This window comes from Micromys minutus (genome assembly GCF_963924665.1).
Source record: "Micromys minutus genome assembly, chromosome: 13".
NCBI lineage: Eukaryota > Metazoa > Chordata > Mammalia > Rodentia > Muridae > Micromys > Micromys minutus.
Window position 1 is genome coordinate 58448202 of NC_137982.1, and position 10160 is coordinate 58458361.

Here is a 10160-nt window from a genome sequence, read left to right on the forward strand (position 1 = left end):
ATGTCCTGTGTGCAATATAAATTTTCCTCTAAACTCAACTACAACACTATCACCTTTGATGGGCTCCATATCTCCCTCTGCGACTTAAAGAAGCAGATTATGGGGAGAAAAAAGCTGAAAGCTGCCGATAGCGATCTACAGATCACAAACGCACAGACGAAAGAAGAATATACTGATGATAATGCACTCATTCCTAAAAATTCATCTGTAATTGTTAGAAGAATTCATATTGGAGGTGTTAAGTCTACAAGCAAGACATATGTTATAAGTCGAAATGAACCAGTGATGGGAACTACAAAAGCAATTGATGACTCTTCCGCATCTACTTCTCTGGCCCAGCTTACAAAGACTGCCAATCTGGCTGAATCCAATGCTTCTGAGGAAGACAAAATTAAAGCAATGATGTTGCAATCTGGCCATGAATACGACCCAATCAATTACATGAAGAAAACTCTTGTAGGCCCTCCACCTCTGTCTTAGACCTGTTTTCGTTGTGGAAAACCGGGTCATTATATTAAGAATTGCCCAACAAATGGGGATAAGAACTTTGAGTCTGGTCCTAGGATCAAAAAGAGCACTGGAATTTCTAGAAGTTTTATGATGGAAGTGAAAGATCCTAACATGAAAGCTGCAATGCTTACAAACACTAGAAAATATGTAATACCAACTATAGATACAGAGGCCTATGCAATTGGGAAGAAAGAGAAACCACCCTTCTTACCAGAAGAACCATCACCATGCTCGGAAGAAGATGATCCTATCCCAGACGAGCTCTTGTGCCTCATCTGCAAAGACATTATGACTGATGCCATTGTCATCCCCTGCTGTGGAAACAGTTACTGTGATGAATGTATAAGAACAGCACTCCTGGAGTCAGATGAACATACATGTCCAACATATCATCAAAATAATGTTTCTCCTGATGCTTTAATTGCCAACAAGTTTTTACGACAGGCTGTTAATAACTTTAAAAATGAAATTGGCTATACAAAAAGACTACGAAAACAGATACCTCCACCCCCACCTCCAATAGCACCACCAAGACCACTCATTCAGCGGAACCCTCAGCCTCTGATGAGATCTCCCATATCAAGACAGCAGGATCCTCTGATGATTCCAGTGACATCTTCCTCAGCTCACTCAACTCCTTCTATATCTTCATTAACTTCAAATCCATCTTCCTTGGCTTCTTCTGTACCTGAAAATCCATCTGCTCCAGCTCCAGTGCCTGATATAACTGCAACATCATCTATATCAGTCCATTCTGAAAAGTCAGATGGACCCTTTAGGGATTCTGATAATAAATTATTACCAGCTGCCGGCATTACATCAGAACATTCAAAGGGAGCCTCTTAAATTGCTATTACTGCTCTTATGGAAGAAAAGGGTTACCAGGTGCCAGTCCTTGGAGCTTCATCTTTGTTGGGACAATCATTATTGCATGATCAATTGATCCCTACAACTGGTCCAGTAAGAATAAATGCTGCTCGTCCAGGTGGTGGCTTACCAGGTTGGGAACATTCCAACAAGCTTGGGTACCTAGTTTCCCCACCACAGCAAATTAGAAGAGGAGAAAGAAGGTGTTATAGAAGTATAAACCGCGGGCGACACCACAGCGAACGATCACAGAGGACTCAAGGACCATCACTACCAGCAACTCCAGTCTTTGTGCCTGTTCCACCACCTCCTTTGTATCCACCTCCTCCCCATACGCTTCCTCTTCCTCCAGGTGTACCTCCCCCACAGTTTTATCCTCAGTTTCCTCCTGGCCAACCTCCACCAGCAGGTTATAGTGTCCCTCCTCCAGGGTTCCCACAAGCTCCTGCCAATATATCAACACCATGGGTATCGTCAGGAGTGCAAATTGCCCACTCAAATACCATCCCTACAACACAAGCACCTACTTTGTCCAGAGAAGAATTCTATAGAGAGCAACGACGACGAAAGGAAGAGGAAAAGAAAAAGTCCAAGCTAGATGAGTTTGCAAATGATTTTGCTAAGGAATTGATGGAATACAAAAAGATTCAAAAGGAGCGTAGGCGCTCATTTTCCAGGTCTAAATCTCCCTATAGTGGGTCATCGTATTCAAGAAGTTCATACACTTACTCAAAGTCAAGGTCTGGCTCAACACGCTCACGCTCTTACTCTCGGTCCTTCAGCCGCTCACACTCTCGCTCCTATTCACGGTCACCCCCATACACCAGGAGAGGCAGAGGCAAGAGCCGCACTTACCTTTCATGGTCTAGATCTCATGGATACCACCGATCTAGGTCAAGGTCACCTCCCTATAGAGGATACCACTCACGGTCGAGATCTCCTCAAGCATTTAGGGGACAGTCTCCCACTAAGCGCAATGTTCCTCAAGGAGAAACAGAGCGTGAGTATTTTAATAGATACAGAGAAGTTCCACCCCCTTATGACATCAAAGCCTATTATGGGCGGAGTGTCGACTTTAGAGACCCATTTGAAAAAGAATGCTACCGAGAATGGGAGAGGAAATACCGAGAGTGGTATGAGAAGTACTACAAAGGGAACGCAGTGGGAGCACAGGCCAGACCCTCGGCCAACAGAGAGGACTTTTCTCCAGAGAGACTCTTAACCTCTTAATATCAGAAATTCACCCTTCACAAGACGACGCAGAGAAGACTATGCTGCTGGACAAAGTCATAGAAATAGAAATCTAGGTGGCAACTATCCAGAAAAGCTTTCAACAAGAGACAGTCACAATCCAAAAGATAGTCCAAAGTCGAAAGAGAAAGAGAGTGAGAATGTTCCAGGAGACGGCAAAGGTAACAAACATAAGAAACACAGGAAACAAAGAAAGGGGGAGGAGGGTGAGAGCTTCCTGAACCCAGAGCTTCTGGAGACTTCTAGGAAGTCCAGGGAATCATCAGGAATTGATGAGGCTAAGACAGATTCACTATTTGTTCTCCCAAGCAGAGATGATGCTACACCCGTTAGGGATGAACCAATGGACGAAGAATCTATCAAGTTCAAATCAGCATCTGAAAAAGAAAAGAGAGAAAAGGATAAACCAAAAATAAAAAGTGACAAGACCAAACGGAAAAGTGACAGGTCTGCTACAACCAAGAAAGAAAATGTTTTAAAACCTTCTAAAGGACCCCAAGACAAGGTAGATGGAGACCGTGAAAAATCTCCTCGGTCTGAACCTCCACTCAAAAAAGCTGAAGAGGAGGTTACAAAGGTCGACTCTGTAAAACCTTCCTCATCTTCTCATAAGGATGAGAAGGTCACTGGAACCCCTAGAAAAGCCCACTCTAAATCTGCAAAAGAACACCAGGAGACAAAGCCAGTCAAGGAGGAAAAGGTAAAAAAGGACTGTTCCAAAGACATCAAGTCAGAAAAGCCAGCCAGTAAGGACGAGAAGGCCAAGAAGCCTGAGAAAAATAATCTACTTGATAGCAAGGGTGAGAAACGAAAACGAAAAACTGAAGAAAAGAATGTAGATAAAGATTTTGAGTCATCTTCAGTGAAAATCTCTGAAGTGAAAGGAACAGAAATAGTGAAACCATCACCAAAGCAGAAAATGGAAAGTGATGTTGAAAAGCTGGATAGGACTCCAGAAAAGGACAAGACTGCATCATCAACCACCCCAGCCAAAAAAATCAAACTTAATAGAGAAACTGGAAAAAAAATTGGAAATGCAGAAAATACATCTACAAAAGAACCTTCTGAAAAATTGGAGTCAACATCTAGCAAAATCAAACAGGAAAAAGTCAAGGGAAAAGCCAAGCGGAAAGTAGCTGGGGCTGAAGGCTCCAGCTCCACACTTGTGGATTAAACCAGTACAAGCTCAACTGGAGGCAGTCCTGTGAGGAAATCTGAAGAAAAGATAGATACAAAGCAAACAGTCATTAAAACTATGGAGGAATATAATAATGATAATACAGCTCCTGCTGAAGATGTTATAATTATGATTCAGGTTCCTCAGTCCAAATGGGATAAAGATGACTTCGAATCTGAAAAAGAGGATGTCAAAACCACACAACCTATACAGAGTGTAGGGAAACCATCTAGTATTATAAAAATGTTACTACTAAGCCATCAGCTACAGCTAAGTACACTGAGAAAGAAAGTGAGCAGTCCGAGAAAATTCAGAAGCTTACCAAGGAGGTGAGCCATGAGGTGGTGCCGCAGGAGCTCAGGAGCTCAAAGGGCTCTGTGTCTAGTGAGAAGGGGAGAGCCAAGGACCGAGATCACTCTGGGTCAGAGAAGGACAACCCTGACAAGAGGAAGAACAGTGCCCAGCCAGACGAGGAAAGCACTGTGGACCGTCTGAGTGAACAAGGACATTTTACGAATCTATCTCAGTCTTCCAAAGAGACCAGGACTTCAGAGAAGCATGATTCTGTTCGTGGTTCCTCAGGTAAAGACTTCACCCCTGGTAGAGACAAGAAAATAGACTACGACAGTAGAGATTATTCCAGTTCTAAACGAAGAGATGAAAGAATTGAATTAGCAAGAAGAAAAGACTCTCCTCCTCGGAGTAAAGATTCTTTATCTGGACAGAAAAGTAAGCTGAGGGAGGAGAGAGATTTACCTAAAAAGGGAACAGAATTTAAAAAAAAAGTGATTCTAGTCCTCCAAGAGACAAAAAGCCTCATGATCATATAGCCCCCTATGAAACCAAACGTGCATGTGAAGAGACAAAGTCTGTAGATAAAAACTCTGGGAAGGAACGGGAGAAGCATGCTGCTGAAGCTCGAAATGGGAAAGAGTCTAGCGGCAGAAAATTGCCATGTGTGCCTAACCCACCGGACCCTCCAGTTGAAAAAGAACCGGTTGCTGGGCAGATTGAGAAGAGCACCATCAAGCCAAAACCCCAGTTGAGTCATTCCTCAAGGCTTTCCTCTGATCTAACTAGAGAGGCTGATGAGGCTGCTTTTGAACCAGACTATAATGAGAGCGACAGTGAGAGTAATGTGTCTGTGAAGGAAGAAGAGGCTGTTGCCACTATCTCCAAGGACTTGAAAGATAAAACAGCTGAGAACGCAAAAGAGAACTTGAATGTAAAAACAGCCAGCCAGCCAGGTGAAGACATGAGCCAGAGCCAAAGTAGCCCCAGTGTTAGTCCAAGTAGAAGCCCTTCCAGTAGCCAGACCCGAAGCCACAGCAGCAGTGCCAGCTCAGCAGGAAGCCAAGACAGCAAGAAGAAGAAGAAGAAGAAGAAAGACAAGAAGAAGCACAAGAAGCATGAGAAGCATGCGTGCATAGATGGCGATGTGGAGAAGAGCCAGAAGCATAAACACAAGAAGAAGAAGGCGAAGAAGAGCAAAGACAAGGAGAAGGAGAAAGATGACCAAAAAGTGAAATCTGTCACTGTGTGAAGGACGGATGTTTTAATTGACTTAATTACTAAGTCATCTGTATTAAATTCTGTTATAATGTAAAGAGATTCCAGCCTTGTAAATAATGAATGGAAGATCCTGTGCTGCACTTAAAGTATTTGCTGCTTGATTATTTCATTTTTACATCAGAGCTTTATAACGAACTTTTGTACAGAATTGTGAGTTGTGACCATGAAACATGAGAGGTTTTGCTAGGGCCTATTATTTTTAACCACCATTAATTAGTTGGGGTGGAGTTTACTGTACTGTGAAAATTTTTCACATTTGAATTTTTTTATTGCCTGGCAAATGCTGGTATCAGTTCAAAAATATCAGCAGAATGATTTGCTAAACTCATTACAGCCCCGTTATGTTACTTTTTGATTACAATAAAAGTTTTCAGTAAACTTTAAAAAAAAAAAAGAGGGAGAATGGATCTATAAAAGACAGGAAGTGAGTGAAATTGTGGTAAGAGAAAATGTATTGAATAAAAAATGAATATATTTTTAAACAAAAATAAAACAAACTTTTCCTCAAAACATGTCTTGAGAATAACTGTTATACAGTTCAATATGTATATGTAAAGTTATCAAAAATATAATATTTTCATGTTCTTTATTGATTACTTTTGTTGAAGCATAACTGAAATACAATAAAGTGATGCATTGCATTTGACTCATGTATTATAATGAACAAAGTTGCATACCTATCAAGTGAAAAAAGTATCATTACAGAAATACTACCAAGAATCAAAAAATATGACTCTATCCAGTCACTAAATGTTAAGCACATCAAATCTGAAATATGATAATAAAACATATTTTCAAGATTTATTCTGTTTTTAATAATGTGAACATTTTCCTTGTGCACATGGACTATACATATATGAGTACAGCTTCCCATTTACCAACTAATATAACTGTCAATGGCCTTTGGTAGTAATACCAAGACAAAGACTTTGATGTAAGCAGGTTGTTTGAGAAAATTATTCTGAACAGGTTTGAACAACTAAGTTGAAAGCACAAGGCCTTGTGGGTAACTGATCATGGTGGAACATTTAATAAAAGATACTGGAAACAAGTAGAGAAATCTCCCAAATTCAAAGACTTTTGGTACTTGTACACCCACTACAAATGATTTCGTCCTGACAGATAATCTCCTTTGTTCACAGTAAAGATATAAAATGCCCAAGGTTGTATATAAAATATGAAAAATGTTCCAAAAATATGGTACCATATTTGAAGAAAATGTAATAACTTTCAAAGAAATATATAACTCCCCCTTAAAATAATGAGAAAAATCCATATGTGTGTGTGTGTGTGTGTGTGTGTGTATGTACAGAGTGTAAGTTTTGTGAAAGTATTCATGTATGTATGTGACTATATTCAGTGAGAAGATATTTTATGGTGATCTTTTTGGTATTTAGCAGTGTTCATTTTTTGTTTTAAAGTTTGTTGGTAAAATATCCACCACACAGTGGGGAGAAATGCAATACTTACCATGAATTCTAGCATCATGAGTTCAAAATATGAGTACCACATACAAATGAGGAAAGATTTCATTAAAGTTGCTGGTATCATTTTACAGGATTCACAAATAAACATCTTGCAGTCCAAATCTCATAATGCATGTAATATACTTTGATCAAAGCTACCACTATTTGTTCTACTCCTATTTCTCCCTAACACTCCCTGTCCTTTTCCCCTCACAACTTTATGTATGTTTTTCATTCAGTTTAGTGAAATTATCTATATTGGATTTAACAGAAAAAAATTCATACATTTCCCACTCCTTCTAAGTTGATATCCGTAGTTCTTGGGTCCACTTTTAGGCATGTATGCTAATTGGTAAAGGGTCATCTACTAGAACATGAATAACCTCTCAGGGGTTGCATCACCAGAGAAAACTGACTTCTTTTCATCCACCAGCCATCAATCACTTAATGATGTAAAAACTGAAGAACTGGGTAGAATGATAATCTGGGGAACTCCAAGTCCATTGCATATACAAATAGCAACGCGTGCCCTATTCAGATACGTAGAAGAGCAGATTATAGAGCAGAGGATGGCAGCCTGCTACTTATCAATTGATTTCTGATTACAGGAACCAGAGTATGATTCCAAGACGTAGTCCCATTCCCTGTTCAGCATTTAGCTTTCCTAGAGTACATGCCTTGAGAGACACAGCAATCATGTGGCTCAAGGAATAACACTCACAAACATGAAATATGTCCTACATCTTGAGTTATTGTTAAATATTCTTACATTTTTTTCATGTAATATATATGTAATGTTGTAAAAGGGTGAGGATGAAGTATAACTGAAAATATCTACATAATCTCTTTTAGAGTCTCAATGCTAATATCAATAAAATTTATGTTTTAAAATCATATAATTATTGCTTGTTTCTGATTTTCTGTTGCCTTCATTAGCAATGGTGTTTCTGTATATTCTAAAATTCATACTCTTGTATTGGACATCTTAAAAAATTCTGTGAAAGGGAAATACAATATTAAAATCACATGAGATTCCATACTTAAAAATATCTATGCTCATAGTATTTGTTTTCAATTTTATGTTTTAATGCATTTATTTATTTAACTTCTGGAGTTTCATAATTTTAAAAGAAACTAATTAGTCTTTTTATATTATGCTATTAAATGTTTTAAAACATATAAGATATTTTGTTTTCTCTATATATGTTTTATTCTATGAGTCAGAATAAAAAATGTCTCAGAGATTCAATTTAAAATACTCATTATAACTTTAAACTTCTTAAACAAGAGTAGTCACTAAAAACTACATTCTCTATTCTCAGTAACTTCATTTAAACCAAATTTAATTAATTCAGAAAACAAAGGCTACTTCCTATGTTACTGAAAACATTCAGCCATGATAATTTCAAATCATTACCACTCTATAATATGTGTAGAGATTACTAGAGAATTATAAACTTAATGTTTATCTGCTAAGAGTTTTGTTTGTTTGAACAAAGGACTACATATCTATGGACCATTTCTTACAGAATATAAACATGTTATTAAACATGTCACAATTTTTTGAGTTAACATTGTTTTATACATTATATTTGCACCAATCGTATACCGATAAATATACTAAGAAAACAAGTGACCTGTAAGCAATATCACAATTATAATTTTGAAGAAATGGTCAGAGTGTTTTTTATAACTAATGAAATGAAGAACTTAGGGGCATTACTGATTAGGAATTTGTGAAAAAGAAAACCCTAAGAGTTTATATTCTATAGTGTTTTAAGAGTCATGGTTATATTTGTTTTTGTTTTGTTTTGTTTTGTTTTATTACAATGTAGTACCTATATCTAACCTTAATAGTTATTTGTAGCTCAGATTTCATTGTTTCCTTTCATTGCCGCTGTTAGTTTTTAATTTTCAATTTCTTTTCACTGCCTGGCACTTACTGCCTATTATTTCATAATTTCATATTTAAAATGCTCATTTTAAAATCAGTAAACAATGGTGAAAAGAATATTTCAACATTTCACTCCTTATTCACTATCTTTAGAAACTCTTTTGCTAGGTTATGAGATTATAGTACAATTACACTTCATAAGTATTTTTAATTGTATTTATTACTAAATTATTAAATGTCAGGAGTTAAATTACATTTAACATTTCACTCAAACCTCAGGATTATGCAATATCCTAAGAACACCACTTCAAACTTTCAAATAATCATAGGAACAATGGTAATGAAGTTTAGCCCATGAAATACATCATCAAGAACTTGACTAATTGTGAAACCTTATAAGTTCATTACTTCCTGTCCACAAAACATTACTAGATTTACCTATAGATTTGAAGCTTTGGCTTTGAATTTCTCCAGAGTTAGGTTAACAGATGAAGCATAACATGAATTATGTTAAAGTTATGAGTTGAACTTAGTTAGATTGCTCTATTATGACTCTGCTTTAATCAGATGAATAGTTCAATGTCTTCATGTTCATAGGTTTTCAGACTGAAATTTAATAGTTTAGGAGCCAGATAACTACCCTTTAGTATATCACAAGTTATATATATATATATATATATATATGTGTGTGTGTGTGTGTGTGTGTGTGTGTGTGTGTGTGTGTGTGTGCGTGTGTGTGTATACAACACCTGCATCAAATTTATTTTTTACATTAATAACAATATGCTTATTTTTATTGATAAGTTATAGGAGAACCTGGATAAAATAATTACATCAACATGATTTCCACAAAAGAAATGAAACTAATCTCAGCCAGGTTTTGTATAAATAACAATAAATAATAACCACTGAATGACTACACTATCACAAAAGGCAAACTGCAATTTAGAATATACTTCAAATCCTGTGCTCATTTTGTAAAAGGAAAGAAAATGTTTTATTTATAATGCTACAATAAATTCAACTAAATTTAATATACATAATGAAAATAATGTATAAATTTCTTATATTTTACTTGGTTATTTTTTATATCACTGTAGTTTATTTGGAATTGAATGTAATGTTTTTTTTTTTTTTAGATATTTTGTTTCTTCCTGAACATCTAAGTACTGCTATATATTTGGAAAGCAAATTAATAATTATAAACCATATTGTTTTGGAAAAAATTAAAATTCTACAGTAGTACACTGGATTCTGAAGATATAATAATTTTTCTGTACTTCTTGATTAGATTTAATTTTTGTAGGTACACATACATTGTATAATTCTCACATGTATACCATTCCATTATTGATAGAAATAGCTGCAAATTTTTGGTAAAATATATGAAATATATTTATGCAAGTAATTAGAAACAGGTTAG

General features: G+C 36.7%; 1 protein-coding gene across 1 annotated transcript; it reads left to right on the forward strand.

Annotated features, from left to right (window-relative positions):
• LOC308428951 (E3 ubiquitin-protein ligase RBBP6-like) lies at positions 1-5348 on the forward strand (the record flags this gene model as incomplete). The annotated part of the gene is given in 7 exon segments (XM_080927595.1): positions 1-477; positions 481-1353; positions 1357-2598; positions 2600-3799; positions 3803-4040; positions 4043-4581; positions 4584-5348. Coding segments are annotated over 7 exon segments (5334 nt in total).
• Positions 5349-10160: the final 4812 nt, after the last annotated feature.